The following is a 19086-nucleotide window of genomic DNA, read 5'->3' as shown; positions in this document are numbered from 1 at the left end:
ATTGGGTGACAATCGTGAATCCAGGTCAAACATGAAAACATGTCAAACATGAAACTTCGTTATTACCAAAGAATATAAAGAAAAAGAAAGAAGAAGAAGAAATAAACTGGGATTCTGTCTACATTTTAGTATAAACAACTTTGCACGTGATAGACACAACCTCGTTATTATGGACAACGCGCAGTATCAATACCTCTCGTCACTATAAACCCCTGGAACGTTGGATATCGACGCTGATTGGCTAACCAAAAGTGATTGGCTTGAAGACACGCTTGTTGAAAACCTCCGAGTGCTTGCAATGCTCTTATGTGGCGCTTAGTACGCGCTGGTAAAGATGCATGTATTTTGAGACAATACACTTGAAACGAACCACATTTTTCAAAACAAGAATAAATCTGTGCCCAATGCCATAAGGCCTGTTTAAGCGCAACAAATTGCTTATACCAACGAAACCTCGTGAAGAAAATAGGTTAGCAGTATAACAATACCGTGCATTTAGCATTGCTGTGACTGACCATACAACTCAAATTCAATTTAACTTTAAAGGCAGTGGACACTTTTGGTAATTACCCAAAGTACTTATTAGCATCCTTGCTTGGTAACGAGAATTTGGGAGAGGTTTATGGTTTTAAACATTGTGAGAAACGACTCCCTCTAAAGTAACGTAGTTTTCGCGAAAGAAGTAATTTTTCACGAATTTGATTTCGAGACCTCACAATTAGATCTTGAGGTCTCGAAATCAAGTATCTGAAAGCTCGTGTGACTAGGGTGTTGTTTTCTATCATTATTATCTCAAAATTTCGACGACCAATTGAGCTCAAATTTTCACAGGTTTGTTATTTTATGCATAATGTTGAAACACACGAAGTGAGAAGACTGGTTTTTGACATTTACCTATAGTGTCCAGTGTCTTTAAGTCTTGCGAATATACAACAGCATGATATTCGGTAAACTTATAAGGCCGTTCATTTCAGCCATGCGAAATTGGTATCCAATTGGCAGAGATAGGCAACTGGAGATTTTGAATGCTGCTTGAGTGGCTTATCAGGTTGAATGGTTGTCTTTCTCAATCGTACAACGTAAAATGCCAAAATGGCTTTGAGGGTCTTTCGTTTCACGTGAAATAGAGTAAAGCCTAGTATTGGCTCATACTTGCTGCAAATGTGATACGAATTGTGACGGATAATTTTGCAACGGACTAATTCGGACGAGTTTAATTGTGTGTAAGCTCCTGCGAAATATTCGCAGCGAAAATAGAGCCGTGACGTCAAAAGTCGTATAGAGCTGTAATTGTTGGCTTCTAAAAAAGCTATGGTCGCAGAAATAATTTTGAGGAACTTTGAACAGTGCAAGTGTACAACTTTACTTTAAGTGGTTCTCTTAGCGTCTTTCTTTGCGGTAGAGCCTCTTGTAGGCAAGTCTGAAGTTACGGTTGGACCAGGCGTAGAGGTACGGGTTGATGGCCGAGTTGGCCCAGATGAACAGAGACGCTAACTGACCAAAATAGCCAGACACTTCCGTAAAACCGTCCCAGATGACGTACACCAAGTGCGGGGTCCAACAGCAGGCGAAGACCGTAAAGATCAACAACGGTATGCGGGTAAGGTTGAGCTCTCTCTTGCTCACGCCACGATGGTGTACAGGGGCAGCATCATTAGTGACCGATTTAGACACAGTAGACACTGTGCTACCTTCTGTGGTGCTTCCTTCTTGAGTCCGGACAGTCTTTTTATTGGACGCGTCACCATTGTGGACCCGCCGGTGGCTCGCTTTGGCCGCGTAAACCGTCATGCCGTAAAGTATCGGTACGAGAACGAAAGCTGGGAGGATCACGAAGAAACTCAAATACACAATGGAGACAATGTGCTTGGAAATGACGGTGCACCCCAGATTCTTATAGCTGTAAACCACTCCATTTGAGCCGCCGTTAAGAGACGGCAGGACCATGGTGACAAAGACGAATATCCAAATGATAGCGATGTTAACTATGACGGACTTATTGCCGCAACAACAAGGGTAGCAGGAACGCGGTCTGGTGATGAGAAAGTAGCGGTTAAACGTGATGAACACGAGGGTAGTGAGTGACGCAGCGAACATTGTGCTTGGGATGTAGTAGGCAATCTTGCACAACACCATGTTGTCCGGAAATCCTTTGTAAATCATCAAGGGAACCATGAAGAACAACTGCTGTACACTGGAGACCAGATCTGCCACGGATAGGTTACCGATCAGAGCCGTGCATGAGTTACGAAGTTTAGGCGTGGTGGCAAGAGCAGTCAGGGCGAGACAGTTACCGAACACTCCAAACGATCCTGAGACGATGAAGAAAACACCCTGGAAACCCATCCACAGTGGATGATAATATATCATCGGACGAAGCAAGTCATGCTCTCCACTCGCATTGAGGGAAGTCAAGTTATCCACGGACAACTCACCCATCACACCAACCTCAGCGTGTGATGTGAAGTTCGAATTTCAACGGTGGTAAACACAAAACGGAAGCCACACATACAATGTAAATGTTATCACTTTACATGTTCACCAACCTTCCCAAAGAAGTAGTCGCACGTTATTATTTACACGATGTGTAAAGAGAAACAATCGCTGGAGACGTTTGTAAACGGCTGTTGTTGTTGAGACTGTTTCTCAGAATCAAGATTGTTATGTTCAATTTACTGGAAATCAGTGGAGCTGGAAACCAACAGACGAAACGAATACATCAGCTAAAACAACAATACCCGATTTCACCGTGAAGTCAACCCCGTGTCGTTCCGAAGATCGATTCGTCAAGGCTTCATTGATCACGAATTGCCAACACCAGTCGTTCCCAACACCTGCCGTTCCCAAAATCTGGCATCTCCGACTCTGACAACATTCACCACAGATTGTCTACAAAGAGACGTACAATTTTTTCAATTTATGCCTTTTGGTAGTTTCATATTACACTAGGCTGAGTCGTTTCTAGATCAACGTACAGATAAACATCACTGACTTTTCTTCCTGAATTCAGCCAATGGAAGGAATCGGGTTGGGGGGGGGGGGTGTGGACGGTGCGATGGGTTGATACCTATCACACGCTATGACACGCTATCCCAACGTGGTGGCGCTATAGTAGACTCTCAGAAAGGTTTATAATCCACACTTCGCAGTGTAAGTGCGGCTCATGTCGTCATGCACTCACGTAGAGGGTGCCGTAAGGTATTCTCACAAAACTGATATAGTTTCATACACGGGGGAACAGAGCCTCAATTTATCTTTTTTGTTCGCTTTGTCGTTCGATTAAACAAAAACGGGGTTATTAAAGGGACAAAATAAAGAAAGAAATTGCCGATTAAGAACAAATTAATATTAATTCGATCTCGAAATTTTCGTAAAAATTATAGTTCATCCTCTCGCCCTCATGTTTCTCATTCCCCGAAATCTTTTCGAGTCTTCGGTCTATTGTTTCGTTTTCGGGGGAAATACTATTTTGAGGAAACGAAATAGGGGATTAGTACTTCAAGAGAACGAAAGACCCTATCTTCATCTGTAAAAGAAAATTCTTAACATTCACATGAAAGAACTACACAAAGCCTATTCTAACATAAATATACTTATTGTTATTGGTTATCCACACATTATATCAGCTACAATTGCAAAAAAAAAATAATAAGACTAAGATCTCTTTTGACAAACTTTGTAATAAGCTGTTTTAAAATTCATGGTCAAATGCCCTTTCGTATGAAGGCTGATGGGTATTAACTTCTAACAAAGACCAAAAGGTACAGGATAGGTTAATATTATCAATAAAAGAAATAACAAGATTAATTTCAGCGTTAAAGTGCTCTTATTATAGTTCATAACAGTGACATCATTCCACAGCAATGTTCTTCGCCTTACAAGCAATTGTTAATTTACACTTAAAGGCAGTGGACACTTTTGGTAATTACTCAAAATAGTTATTGGCATAAAACCTTTCTTGGTGACGAGTAATGTGGAGAGGTTGATGGTATAAAACATTGTGAGAAACGGCTTCCTCTGAAGTGCCATAGTTTTCGAGAAAGAAGTAATTTTCCACAAATTTGATTTCGAGACCTCAGATTTAGAACTTGAGGTCTCGAAATCAACCATCTAAACGCACACAACTTCGTGTGACACGGGTTATTTTTTTTTTCATTATTATCTCGGAACTTCGATGACCGATTGAGCTCAAATTTTCGCAGGTTTGTTATTTTTATGCATATGTTGAGATACACCAACTGTGAAGGCATAGTCTTTGACAATTACCAATAGTGTCCACTGGCTTTACTTATTCGACTCAACATAGTGGCGTGCCCTGTAAGTTCACAACGCATCCGGAAAACCGTGCTTTTTTGGTTATAGAAAGACAGTTATCTAAGGAACAAACTCTACCTGGCAAGTAGACACACACATGGTTTTACCGCAAATCAAATATATGTTGACACCTCACCATGCATTGCCTCAAATATATTCAAATCAGTTTCAAATTTCTTTCGAACCATTTTACATTTCATAAACAAAACGGTTTCAAACGCTTTTTCGCTTAGACCAACAACCCCGATCCATGGCAACGTGTCCCTTCGTAAACCAGTTGTTGTTCTTGTCAATATTATTCCTTAACCGGAGCTGAGCCGGGAAGGTCAGTCATTCTCTCGAGGGGCACGTATAAAAACTGATCTCCCCACAGTTTTAAACGTGACCGAAAATTATTGACCCATCAAACAGGAAGACAACCGACAAGCATTAAGAGGACACGTTGCTTTGGATCGGGAGAGTTGGTCTAGAATCGCGTTTGAAACCGTTTGTTATAAATTGCGTATGGAATTGAATTGAATTGAATTGAATTGAACTGAATTGAATGGAATTGAATTGAATTGAATTGAATTAAATTGAATTTAATTGAATCCAAACGAATTGAATTAAATTGAATTGAATTGAATTTAATTTAATTGGGACACCTGGTCAGGTGACTGATTCACACTCGTCATACAATGGGTTATTGAATGAACATTCACCTTTAGATCCGTCCTCATTCGCAATGACAGCTTGCGTGAACTGTGTTTCCATTTCTGGGGGATCAACTTCCCGCTTCGATGACATCATAGTCGATCTCCTGATTGCGCTGACTTTGGAGCCATCGGTGCTGGACTGTCCAGGTCGATTGGTGGCGCCCGATATCTTCTTTGCCCACATGCCTCGTACTCGCTCGGTGAACGCGAAAGCAAAAAAGGACATGGGCCCCTGAAGGGTGAAGATGACAGTGATGACGTAGGAGAAAGCACGGTCCTCGAAATAACCAACGATAAAGATACCAAACCATAGCAGACCGGTAGCTACAAATGTCTAGTGAGAAATAGTTAGAATTGCATTAGTAACTAAATTAGGTTCAATTCATGTCATTCGGCTATGGGAAATAAAAACTTCTATACAAAACATTCAACAGTAAAACTGAAAAGAATGTATTTTCCGTGAAAACTTCTCGTGGGAAGTCGAAATTTTGCCCGAACATCAAATTAATATTGCTCTACAGTTAAATTAAAAAGTATTGACTTGCAGATGTCATGAAGAAAAAATAAAGGGGTTCCAGAATTTATTGTAGCGGCGGAGCACTGCTGGCGGCCCCATGCAGGCCGATTGGGGAACCCGCTCGCCAGAGAGGGCGTCCTCTGGCTTAGCCCTTCTCCCTCGTGTGTTGGTATGACTTGTTGAGTGCAAACTAAGCTCCGGAACAAAGAACAGATAAGCCAGTAACTTGTATCTTCTTGTGTCTGTTAAAGCTGTGTGTTGATCGCAACTCCCGGTAAACGCTACACTATTGCTTTAAAGGCGGTGAACACTATTATACACATATTGACTGGCAACGAGGTAACTAGTATACGTCTATTCCCACGAGGGACTTTTAGTGACCAGAAGAGCGACCTATTTCCCGAGGCCGAAGGCCGAGGGAAATAGGCCCCTCTTCTGGTCACTCACAGGCCCGAGGGGGAATAGACGTACACTAGTTACGTCAAGAGAGGGCGCTGTTAACGCGGGCACTATTTGCAAAGACTAGTGCCCGCTCTGGTATCCCGCAAAAACACGCGCGCGCGATCACTAGCCTATTTATTTCATCCCACGTGACCGTGTTTCAGCCATCCAACCAGAATACAGAAAAAGCAAGAGATGTGTTATAATGGTAATTGTAAAAGACTAGCCTTCACAGTTGGTGTCTCTCAACATAAGCATAAAATAACAAACCCTTGAAAATTTGAGCTCAATCGTTCATCGAACTTGCGAGACAATAATGAAAGAAAAAACACCCTTGTACACGAAGTGGTGTGCGTTCAGATGGTTGAGTTCGAGACCTGAAGTTCTAAATCTGAGGTCTCGAAATCAAATTCGTGGAAAGTTACTTCTTTCTCGAAAACTATGGCACTTCAGAGGGAGCCGTTTCTCACATGTTTTATACCATCAACCGCTCCCCATTACTCGTCACCAAGAAAGGTTTTTATGCTAATAATTATTTTGAGTAATTACCAATTGTGTCCACTGCCTTTAAAGTATTCTGTGTTTCTGTTCACTGTTGGTATAGTTTGTGGGTCTTCAGAAGCTGTATAAGACTCTTGTATAATAACCGGAAAAGCTTGGATTTTGTCTGACAATTTGAATTCACCTACCTTGACAAAGAGACTCAACTCCATATGGAAAGTCTCAAGTCGTCCTTTCTTCTTACGGACCAGTTTAACATCTTTCCGAGTCTTCCTAATCCCCACCAATGTGACGGTAATGAACACCGCGTTAAGAAACATGAGACACGACAAAGGAATGGCCACCAGGTAGATAGCAGCCTCCCCACCGGATACGATGCAACCGTTGTAGACATTCTCCCTTTGGCCACTAAGCTCAGCAAAGAAGTGCAACAAACAGCCAACTCCTGCAATGACAATGGGAGCACCCCATCCGTAGAGCGAGTACAGCTGGAATACTCGCCCATCGTTAGTCGATCCTGTGAGCCTCATACGAACACCGAGGCCGAATGTGCGCACAAAGTGGAGAGAGATTATGTTACTCCAAAAAAAGACGGCCATCAGGAAATAATGGATAAGAACGGCGAAGGTGAGACAAGAAGCCTTTGAACCCAAGGTGAGCTGAGACAGAGGGGACCCAACTGCTATGAGGAACGTCACCAATAGTGCAAACAAAGCAACCAGAAAACTCATCATGTTCTTACCAGGTAGATTTCTCAGTTCAGGGAACATGTAATAAGTGAACAGAGACATCGCTAGAAACACTAGAGATATAGACATACCAACCATTGATAATATTATTTCGCTGGTGTTGTATTCAATCTGGGGGTATTTTTGGTTTTCGGTATCGGAATGGCACACGGCTATCTTTCCTTGTGACATCACGATGACATCACTCGATGATATATTTCGACCAGCTGCGTCACAATACATCAGCATTGAGCCCATCATGGTTACGTTATACTCAGTTGAATCTAACACAATGATTGGGCAGATTAATTTGACACTGCAAGTCAAAACAGACAGTCCACTCTTTTTCCAATCTGCATGAGTGATTTCTTGCCTCGTCTTAAGCGATGGAATGACATACGTTTCATTGTCAAGTAAGAACTCAATATAAGGAACGTCCTCGACTAAAAACCTTTGGTACACATCCAAAGCAAACTGGTCGAGCTCTTGACCTTGCTTCGCACATTGATCCTGCAGGAGCACTTGATCGAAATTCCTTATTCTAACTGTGGACACTGAAAGAGACATATTGGTAAACTCCCAGCATTTTGTTTTATTCAAGGCGTCTAAGACTAACTCTGACATTGATTCGATACTGGTTGAGTTGCTGACTTGAACCACAGCGGATAGAATGTACGGGTACGGCATTTTAATACTAGGGCAACTTGGATTCGGATACTTTTTATTTGAGCCATCGAGTTTTAGTTCGGTATTCTCGACCGAAACGTCACCCAATATCTGGCGGAAAAGAACCGAAGAAAACGCTTTCTTATCATCAACGGGGAGTTCGGTTTGGATGAAAACTTCATACGAGAATCTCCCGTTAGGAACTTGGGTTTCAAATATTAAAGAGTAGTTGCTTTGGTTCCTGAGAGAAACACACGTGAAACCATCGTCTGCAACTACCTGGCCGAACGGGCAGAAGAAATCACGACACTCACCGGTCGACTGATCATAGATTTGTCCATGGTCGCATGTTGCCTTGATAAACGTCTTGTCATGATCATTTACAGATAAACCTGCACCTTTCGATGGTGAGAAATCAAACAGCGCGCTAATCGGGAGGGTTGTTATGCCAATTCCTGGGCCAATTCCTGGACGTGGTATTTTATTATTAGTATCTTCACCCGAAGTGCCCCGGTAACCACACAACGAACAGTGTATGTTTGTATATTCCTTGTATGGTAACGAGTAGGCACGGCACGCGCCCCCGTTCTGTGAGTCGTTGCACTGATAGGATTCAAGTGACAAACGACGTGGCGCCACATCCCAAGGAAATGATTCAGGGCTTTCCACGCCATTAATCATACAGTTTGACACCAGAAGTGAAATATTTCTTCTGAATGCAAAATCAAGATCAAGTTCAGCTGGAGAACAATTAAACGAAATTTTCCAAAATGTGACATTTGGGGAGTCAAATCCATTACACAAAGCGCAATGAATGTTCATATAATGTAGTCCATTCGCAGCGGTTACCGGGAGAAGTGCAATGACGTCACTAAGGTGTTGAACGCTTTTTAATGAGCGTTTCATCTGACAGGCATGCAATTCACCTTCCGATGCATCCAATCTACAATCCTGTATCATCGCGTAACGACTTTGTCCAGGAGCATTAGCGAATTGATGAGTTGATTTTCGTTTGAGAATCACTGGCGACCACAGCGCCCTCAGTTGACAGAGATACTCTTGAACTAATTCATGTGTCGCTTCCTCGGCGTATACTCGGCACTTATCTTCGGAAGTTGATACCTCGCCCTCGCTTGTTAAGGAGCTATTGACTTGATCATTGGTGCACTTTTCAATCCCAAGTAAAGTATTTTCACTTGTCCCCGTCTCGATATCAGTACAGAAGAGAGCATAATCTAAACAACAGTCCCCATAAATGACGCAGAAGGGTTCACATTTGCAGACCAGTTCAATTCTCCGAGATTTTTTCGTTTCATACGATGACTTACTGCAGCTACCACAACACGAAGCGTCGCGAGTAAGTTGCAGTGTGACGTCATTCAATAGAATCTCCAAACCTGTGAGAAACAGACGGTAATAAACTTAACCGTTTGGGTCTGATTGTCTATGGTTTAGAGGTTGTTACCTTTGAAGCACAGTGCCTCTTTATCACTGACAACAATAAACACTTGCAACGCTAATCGATTTTTTCTATTTTGATTTTAATTGGGTTATGAAGTAACACATACCGATTTTACACAAGGTGTGTTGAGATTGGAGTTTTTCAGTGGCAATGATTTTGGGGCATTATACGCCCTCTCCCTACCCCGTGGTTACGTCATTGAGTGACTTCAATACCATAGAATGTGCCGAATCGTGCATGTCACTATTATGGTGACTTTGTATCGTGACCATTAAAATTGCCGGAGAACCCCCACAAAATTAATTAGGCATGAATTAAATTACCCCTCTCTCGTTCATTCGAAACTGATCTGACCCAATTTTTACACTTTGTATACCTCGATTATTTCTTCTTCGTATATGGGTACCCTTCTTCAGATGTATCGGATGAAAAAAAAGGCAAACGCGGACTCCATTTTGAGATCTATCGACAACTGTAGTGAAGACCCAAAACAAAATCTTCTTTCAGAACTGTCCATTAATTACAAACATTTCAGGACTAGAATCTGTTTCCTGTGCAATTAGTGCCCAGGGGAGTCAGTAGCCTCTGCAGGTTTGCCCTTAGGAGCAGCAATGGTTTAACATCAGAACTCAATAACAAGGTCGAGCTGACCATTAGATGCTCTATAGATAAACATTGTAATTAGTTATATTTTTTACTTAACCTAATGGAGTGGAAGTAACACGCCATGAAAGGCTCATCTTGCTCTTAAAAGGACGGAAGATTGAGCAAGTCGTACCTAATATCTCAAATACTGATTGATATTTTATTTAATTTGTTGTGTTGGCGACACAAACCCACGATTTCACCAAGGACTAATTCCCAGCGGCGCAACTGTACATGTTTGGGCGGGGTAGCGCATAGACATAGATTGGAGGGGTAAATTTAAAATATTAAAATATTCATTTTGTGCCTTGTTTTCTCGATCTCATGTGGGGATAGCAAGGGTCTTCAGGGGGCTTTACCCCCGCCCCCTCCTGCAAATGCTTATTCCTGATTCAGATGTTCAGGCTAGGATGGCTGCAAGCTAGGTTTGTTGTAGCGTGGTGTAAGGTGGTGAAGGCGGAGGGGGAACGTGTAGGGACGCAATAAGAGTACAATACAATAAACTGTGGCAAGCAACCCATCTTAAGTTAAGACGAATCTGAGTGCTTTGTAAAACTCAATGTTTTTGTCCCGTAGACTATTGCCGAAGAAAGAGAATCATTCTAAAGACATCAGAGAAATAGCAGCTGCACTGGAGCAGACATTCCCAAAACAGTGCCAAAAGCAGCTTGACATTAAAAACAGCACTGTTAGGTTAATCTACAAGTACCATTACGTTTTGGCACATAATACAGACAGGAAATTAGTGTTCTTTTTTTAATCAAACGTTTTCTCCCTTACACATTAGAGTAATTATGTTGCGATGAATGTTACACATTTAATTCCATGTATCTTTTCAAGCATTTCGCACAGGATGTAATCATCCGGTTTATAGAAAAAAGCATTGTTAGGTTAAATTACATCATCATCAGAATTTGTTTGGAGCGGACTTACAAATTCCATACAACCAACCCCGCCCCCAAAAGAATGTTTCTATATAAAATTCACACTGGAATTGAAGACCAGACATTTGAAAGGGAAAGCACCGGAATTCCAGTTAAAACCGGAAGATTCTTATGCCTGGCCATTTCTAAAAACCCAATCCTCAAATTACTAATCTATAGAATTTGCTGTTGATGAAAACACTTTTATTTAGGGCAGAAATTAAGGGGGAAGATCATCCAAACCGCGTTTTCGCGACCTTCACTTTGCTTGTGGGTCAAGCTGCTACTTTCCATCACAAGCCCAATTCTATTCCTAACGCGCCGATGTACATTTTCTCGTATTCAACCCCACCCCCCCCCCCCCCCCCCCCCGCTAGTTATCCTGGTTTGTTAGGAGAATTACTCACTAAAGCGTTCTAGTACCCCGGACAAAGATACTGGAAAAAAATAGATCACCATTATTAAGTCAATATGGCTCAGTTGGTAAAGTTTCGGCTATAGTTAATCCAGAGGTTGCAGGTTTAAGTCTTGTTTTAATAGATTTGTCTTGTATGAAAAAAAACTTAAGCTACAAATAGGATTTTTTTTCCTTTTAAACATAAGAGTATATGTTTATTAACAATAAAACAATTTTTTGAGTAATTGTTTGTCACGATTTATATGTTCAAAAAATTAGTTAAGTGCTTGGGGGTTGACTCCGCCTACCCCTTTTGTGACGTAGGAAAAGGAAGACTTTGCCTCGATCAAACATAGACCCCCCCTCGATGCGTAGAGAAACACACGTGCAAAAGTACATGTAATTCTAAGACGTGAGTTTGTACGCTGCGAAAAAGGTTTTTTTCTGGCATTTTTCCGGCAATGCCGACCAGGTGTATTGCTGCTTGATGCAGCAAAACAACTAAAGATGGGGTCAGTCTTCATCTGTTTCCTGCAGATCCCAAGTATAGGCGGCTGTGGGCTGCGAAAGTCAGATTAACTAAAGCGAAGTGGTTCGGTCCGACGTCTTTTTCAGCGCTATGCAGCGAACACTTCGAGCCGTCGTGCTTCGAATCCGGGATACACCACTCATTTGACATGACGAGAAGAGCCATTCTTAAACACGACGCCGTCCGAACAATTTTTACAGCTAGTGGGAAGTCGAAGAAGGTATCTGAAAGACGTGACGAACCCAGAGGAGCATTTGCTAAACGTGAAAAAATTCGGGTAAGTTTGAACTTTGAGGGTATGTTTTTAGCTTTTGCCAAGTGACACGATTTGTTGTTGGTACCGCATGCGATTCACCGTGCGTGCAGGTCCTATGTGACCGTCCGCACAACAGCAGCCATAGTGCGTGCGTGCAGTCTGCTCCGTGGCCGTATTTCTATAATAATACGTAGGCAGACCCACATCTTACAACCCATTGGTCACTAAAAAGTTGCATAGTTAAATAAAAATAGCAGCAATAGCTTTTGTAAAAACGTTCAACATTTTCAAGTTTCAATGTACGTAGTTGTGTAAAATCGTGTCTAAATTTGTTTTGATGTGCCAGGTTCCCAGACGTAATGTACGGGGGCCTGACTACAAATTTTCTCTTCAAATATCGCGCCTTGAATTACGACACGAACAGCGCCCTCTCGGGTCGGGGCCTACTCGTAAATTTGTAAATACATGTACAATCAAAACTAATATTTTTAAACCTTAGTTAACTTTATATTGACATTCCTCTCATAAAAACACATATTTTAGTGACAAAGCTTTATTTTAAAAAATACCACTGCCAGGTGACTTTTAAGACAGTGGACACTATTGGTAATTGTCAAAGACTAGTCTTCACAGTTGGTGTATCTCAACATATGCATAAAATAACAATGAAAGAAAAATAACCCTTGTCACACGAAGTTGTGTGCGTTTAGATGGTTGATTTCGAGACCTCAAGTTCTTTCTCGAAAACTATGCCACTTCACAATGTTTTATACCATGAACCTCTCCCCATTATTCGTCACCAAGAAAGGTTTTATGCCAATAATTATTTTGAGTAACTACCAAAAGTGTGCACTGCCTTTAACGGTAAACGGTTATATTCCTATAAAGGACATAGTAATGCAACCAAACACGACCATAGGTTGCAGTTTAAATATGTATTGGTGCTTTTTCAAACATTTATTGGTTTTTAAAAGGTAAAATAAAGCACTTACCATGTGCCAAGAGTGATGGAGAAAACGAGCACATCATTATCACGGCTGTAACACACAAGTTGTGGTGTCCCTTCATGATGGCGATCGTATGCGAAGTGGTATCAGCGAATGGTAATCGCCGGTATCACTGCTTCCCGCCTAACTAAATCTACCAATACTGACCAGGATACCACTTTAGGCGCTGGTGGTCACTCGGCACACGCATTGCGCTCAGCTGAAGATAGTCTTGGTGCAAGTAAAGAATACACTCAACTGTACCCACGTCACAAAAGTCGAGTAATAAGGAATAGCAACGTCTTGTACAAAGACTAAGCCGAAGAGCATGTAGGTATGTATGAACAGTGGAATTACTACCGCTCCCCAACAGAAACCATTGCGTAATTAATTAGAGTGTTTCATTATTGGGAAATTGTTGTTTCTTTTACTTCGTGAACGGGCACGGTCCGCCAATTTGTGGAATCAAGCTGACTACATAAAGGCAGAGTGTGCTATGTCACACAGTAAAAGGGGAAAAACTTTATTTCGTCCCTTTTTAAGAACTCCGTAATTTTTTAATCAAACGACACAGCAAAGAAAAAAGATAAATTGAGGCTTACTTCCCGTGTATGAAACTATATCAGTTTTGTGAGCATACCCTACGGCACCCTCTACGTGAGTGCATGACGACATGAGCCGCATTTACACTGCGAAGTGAGGATTATACATCGTCCTGAGAGTCCAATAGCGCCACCACGTTGGGATAGCGTGTCGATCCTGAGGTATCAACCCATTGCACCGTCCACCCCCGATTCCTTTCATTGGCTGAATTCAGGAAGAAAAGTCAGTGATGTTTATCTGTACGTTGTTCAGGGGATAAACGGCTCAGCCTAGTGTGATATGTTAACACCAAAAGGTATAAATTGAAAAACTGTACGTCAGTTTTGAGATGATCTGCGGTGAATGTTGTCGGAGTCGGAGTCGCCAGGTTTTGGAATCGGCAGGTGTTGCGAATTCGTGATCAATGATGCCTTGACGAATCGATCTTTGGAACGACACGGGGTTGACTTCACGGTGTAACCGGGTATTTGTTGTTTTAGCTCATGTATTCGTTTCGTCTGTTGATATTAAGCTCCATTGATTTACAGTAAATTGAACATAAAAATCTTGATGCTGAGAAACAGTCTCGACAACAACAGCCGTTTACAAACGTCTCCAGCGATTGTTTTTCTTTAAACATCGTGTACATGTATATGATAAACTGCGTGCACTTTTTTAAAAGTACTACGACCCAAACGCGTTGTAATTCGTCTGAGATTGAAAACCACAACGACTACTTCTTTGGGAAGGTTGGTGAACATGTAAAGTGATAACATTTACATTGTATGTGTGGCATTCCGTTTTGTGTTTACACCGTTGGAATTCGAACTTCACATCACACGCTGAGGTTGGTGTGATGGGTGAGTTGTCCGTGGATAACTTGACTTCCCTCAATGCGAGTGGAGAGCATGACTTGCTACGTCCGATGGTATATTATCATCCACTGTGGTTGGGTTTCCAGGGTGTTTTCTTCATCGTCTCAGGATTGTTTGGAGTATTCGGTAACTGTCTCGCCCTGACTGCTCTTGCCACCACGCCTAAACTCCGTAACTCATGCACGGCTCTGATCGGTAACCTATGCGTGGCAGATCTGGTCTCCAGTGTACAGCAGTTGTTCTTCATGGTTCCCTTGATGATTTACAAAGGTTTCCCGGACAACATGGTGTTGTGCAAGATTGCCTACTACATCCCAAGCACAATGTTCGCTGCGTCACTCACTACCCTCGTGTTCATCACGTTTAACCGCTACTTTCTCATCACCAGACCGCATTCCTGCTACCCTTGTTGTTGCGGCAAAAAGTCCGTCATAGTTAACATCGCTATCATTTGGATATTCGTCTTTATCACCATGGTCCTGCCGTCTCTTAACGGCGGCTCAAATGGAGTGGTTTACAGTTATAAGAATTTGGGGTGCACCGTCATTTCCAAGCACATTGTCTCCATTGTGTATTTGAGCCTCTTCGTGATCCTCCCAGCTTTCGTTCTCGTACCGATACTTTACGGCCTGACGGTTTACGCAGCACAAGCGAGCCACCTGCGGGTCCACAATGGTACTGTCCCCCGCCTCGCATCCAACATAGCGACTGTCCAGTCACTCCAGATTCAAGAAGGGCGTACTTTAGAAGGTACCACAGTGTCCACTGTGTCTAAATCGGTCACTAATGATGCTGCCCCTGTACACCATCGTGGTGTGAGCAAGGGAGAGCTCAACCTTACCCGCATACCGTTGTTGATCTTTACGGTCTTCGCCGGCTGTTGGACCCCACACATGGTGTACGTCATCTGGGACAGTTTTACGGAAGTGTCTGGCTATATTCGTCAGTTAGCGTCTCTGTTCATCTGGGCCAACTCGGCCATCAACCCGTACCTCTACGCCTGGTCCAACCGTAACTTCAGACTTGCCTACAAGAGGCTCTTCGTAAACGTGAAATGCTGCCGCAAAGAAAGACGCTAAGAGAACTACAAATAGTTCCAAGAGCTTGCACGTTTAATAGTTCCTCAAATTTGTTTTTTGCGACCATAGCTCTTCTTCTTTTTTTTTCTTCTTTTTTTTTTTTTTTTGGGGGGGGGGTTAAAAACCAACAATGCGATACGATTTTTTACGTCGTAGCTCATCACTACCTGACTCATTCCAATATTTTGAAATGCAGGAAAGCGCAAGCATGGTCAGCATGTAACAAATTAGATAAGATCTGGAAGTCTGATCTTGACAGAGCTATCAAAATCAAGTTCTTGATGGCCTGTGTTGAAAGCATCTTGCTATATGGAGCCGAAACATGGACAACAGCACAAAAAAAGAATGATCGCATCAACGGTTGCTACACTCAACTGCTGCGTAGAGTTCTCAACATCCACTGGCGGGACCTTACTATAAACAGGGAGGTTAATGGCAATCGACCACCACTTTCTGATACCATAATGCAGAGACGTCTCCAGTTTGCTGGCCACTGTTTGCGAACAGCGGATCAACCTATATCGCATCTGGTCTTCTGGAATCCTCCTGGCGGACATCCAATTCGCGGCAGGAGGAAAATGAGCTACACTGACACCATCACCCGAGACACAAATCTCAATCCAAACGAGACTCAACAACTCATGAGGGACAAAGCAACCTGGCACCACTTCATCAAAGCTGCTTCTATACTATTCCGTCTAAGGACGAAGGATGATGATGATGATGATGATTGTGTAAAGTTGATTAAAACAAATACATTTTCATCTCCGTAGGCTAATAACATCTCCAGAGGCTGATAACATCATGTCCGATACTATACCTATTCACACGACAACTATCATTAGTACCTATTTACCTTTTGTATTTTTGCACATCCCATAAATATTATTAAGAGTCGTATTTTTAACTTCTTTATGTCCCGGAGCACCTTGCACAACGTAGCAAATGTACAATGTTAATTATCCAAAACACCAATGTACAAAAACGTTGGCTCCAAGGTAAAAGTCAGTTACAGTGTGATGCATACATTTTCATGGAAGAAACAAAATTACAACTCTCTACATCGTTAAAACGGTGTAAATGCCAATGTGTTAGATACATTTAAAGTGCGATTTGGTCAAAATACAAAACCGTTCGATCGTTTCACATTTCAAAATAGTCTTAACGTTTTTGTTAGGAAACTTTTTAGCTCAATCATGAATTTTGATGATGTCCAATCAAAACGGCATTATAATACCTATAATATATTACCTATAGAATACAGACCCATATGTTGTTGATATTCGATGACGTCATTTTTCAAACTTCGCTGTGAGAGGGTATTAAATAAAAAGAAATGTTAACATGAGGTTACAGACTTTGAACCCCCCCCCCCCCCGCCACTTTCATGAGGACTCAAATGAGTGCACCATGAAGCTGAATTTTACCTTGAAGGCCCTTTTTAATGTGTTATATATTGTCCCGGTGGAAATGTGCCATGGACCATGCGTTTTGTACGGTAATTGCATTCAAAGTGGCTTTTCGAATGAAAAGACTTCAAGCTGCATTAACAAAATGCTTCCTCTTTGAAGCTTTTACGAAGGTTTTAAGATGGTATTAGAGATCGACGCGAAATGAAGAGGAAACGACCTCGTGGTTTGAACTTTTTAGGGGTGATTGTACACAGAGCATTGGTTTTGTGATTGGCCGATGTTCATTAACTGTGGTGGCGTAAACGTTTTTTATATTTAAAACGAGCAGCTATTGGCCTAACGTTTCGACCTTGTCAGAGTCGAACGCATAATTAACAACACGACACACATGAGCAGATATAACACTTACTTGGTGAGCTGTTGATAGAAATAAACAAATAAAAATGGCTTGGATAATTTGCAATTCTCTATCGTCATTGTTTACAGACAGTCCTTTTAAGGTTGAAAGAGCAGCTCTATAATTATTATTTTAATAACTGTAACAAAATGCGTGGATCAGGCCTGGCGTGGATCAAGACGCTGATTTTGTATAACTACCCTTCCATCACTCCTTCATATATATCATCTAGTGATTTATGGGTGGGTAAACTCGGAGGTTGACAATAGTGAGAAGGAGGTTGACAATAGTGAGAAGCACTGCAGCTGTTTTATTTTGACAAAGAGTAACAATGGCTTGATATACTTTTCACCACAAAACAACTGTATTTGAATGTAAAACACAGTTCGTGCATGAAACGTTTTTTCGTCGTTTTCTCAATAAATCACCAATGTGTCCACAGTGCCTTTAAATGCGGCAAATCTCCAGACGATCAATGGCCATTTACGGACAACTTTGCTTTTGGTCGGCTAGTACGTCTAAGTCCCACTGCCATGGCATCGATTGGTGATCATCTCAGATTCAGTCAATCTGTCGTTTTTTACTTGACGCTGTCATCTCGTGTGCAACTGGACATGTCATAGGCATTTTGGCCTTATTATGTTCACATGGTTTACGGAGGCTTGGTTCTCCAAGTAGGCCCCTATTAATTTACTTTATATAAAAAATAAATATAAAAACGCAAAATGTGATGTTGCACATTGCTGTAAGGTTTCTTACTGGGACCATGGAGGTAGAATATTGGGGTGGGGGTGTGGTGTGAACGTTTGGTTGTTGTTTTTTAATACAACGTCATGATATAACTTTTCAAAGGCTACCTAAATTTTACGCTTTTGGAACTTTTTTCGTTAACGGGGAATTTAATTTATCAGATATCGAGTACATTATTTCTGTCGAGAATGACTTCGAGTTGCATAAAGGTTTTTTTTTTCAATAAAGAGTAAGGACTTGGGGTATGAATTTGCTAGCCGATTAAAAGCAGTGAGTCGAGTCGAGTGTTAGCACTGCGAAGTATAAAGCAGGTCCAAGTCCCCAGTTTGTCATGCAAAGTATTTTCCCGCGTTAGCGTTATCACAGATGTCTTATAACACACCGAAATGTTAGCTTTTAATTTCAAGTCTTTTTATTTGAGATACAAGTCAAGTTAATGTCAAGCCCAAGTTGCGTTTTTAAAAATAGCTTATCATCTCTACACACACACAAAATATATAAAATATAGGAAGGGTATAGGTCGTGGGTTCGAATCCCACCCTAGTACTACTACGCTTGGTTGCATGTGATATACCACTGAACTCGGAAAAGTACTGGGGTGGATTTCACAAAGGTAGTCCTAACTAAGGACTAGTCCTAGGCAATGCTAAGAGATAGAACTGGTCCTAAGTTAGGACCAGTAACTCATCCCAACTTAGGACTGGTCCTATCTCATAGCATTCCCTAGGACTTGTCCTAAGTTAGGACTACCTTTGTGAAATCCACGTATACAGTGGTAGTACACACCGGTGTATGGGGTAAAACCAAAATTAATTCTTTATCCACGATGCATATTTAACATTATCTATTAGAGGGTATAGAAGCTACGTCAAACTGCGGAAAATAAATTCACTACCTCGACCTTCTCTTAACCAAATATTGCGCAGTCCTT

At 41.7% G+C, this 19086-nt stretch overlaps 2 protein-coding genes across 2 annotated transcripts; one reads left to right on the top strand and one right to left on the bottom strand.

Moving 5' to 3' along the window:
- Positions 1-1380: 1380 nt before the first annotated feature.
- LOC117296583 (protein trapped in endoderm-1-like) lies at positions 1381-2439 on the bottom strand. Its single transcript, XM_033779605.1, has one exon. It carries the CDS (start codon positions 2437-2439, stop codon positions 1381-1383), a length of 1059 nt encoding a protein of 352 aa, XP_033635496.1.
- A 12059-nt stretch (positions 2440-14498) lies between these two features.
- LOC117296554 (protein trapped in endoderm-1-like) lies at positions 14499-15596 on the top strand. Its single transcript, XM_033779539.1, has one exon. The coding sequence runs from the start codon at positions 14499-14501 to the stop codon at positions 15594-15596; it is 1098 nt and encodes a 365-aa protein (XP_033635430.1).
- The last annotated feature ends 3490 nt before the right edge of the window (positions 15597-19086 follow it).

Source organism: Asterias rubens, chromosome 1 (genome assembly GCF_902459465.1).
Source record: "Asterias rubens chromosome 1, eAstRub1.3, whole genome shotgun sequence".
Lineage (NCBI taxonomy): Eukaryota > Metazoa > Echinodermata > Asteroidea > Forcipulatida > Asteriidae > Asterias > Asterias rubens.
This window is presented reverse-complemented; position numbering and strand designations above follow the sequence as displayed.

Excerpts from the sequence above, each read along its gene's own strand:
- LOC117296554 (XM_033779539.1), top strand. The coding sequence starts at position 14,499 with ATGGGTGAGTTGTCCGTGGATAACTTGACTTCCCTCAATGCGAGTGGA.
- LOC117296583 (XM_033779605.1), bottom strand. The coding sequence starts at position 2,439 with ATGGGTGAGTTGTCCGTGGATAACTTGACTTCCCTCAATGCGAGTGGA.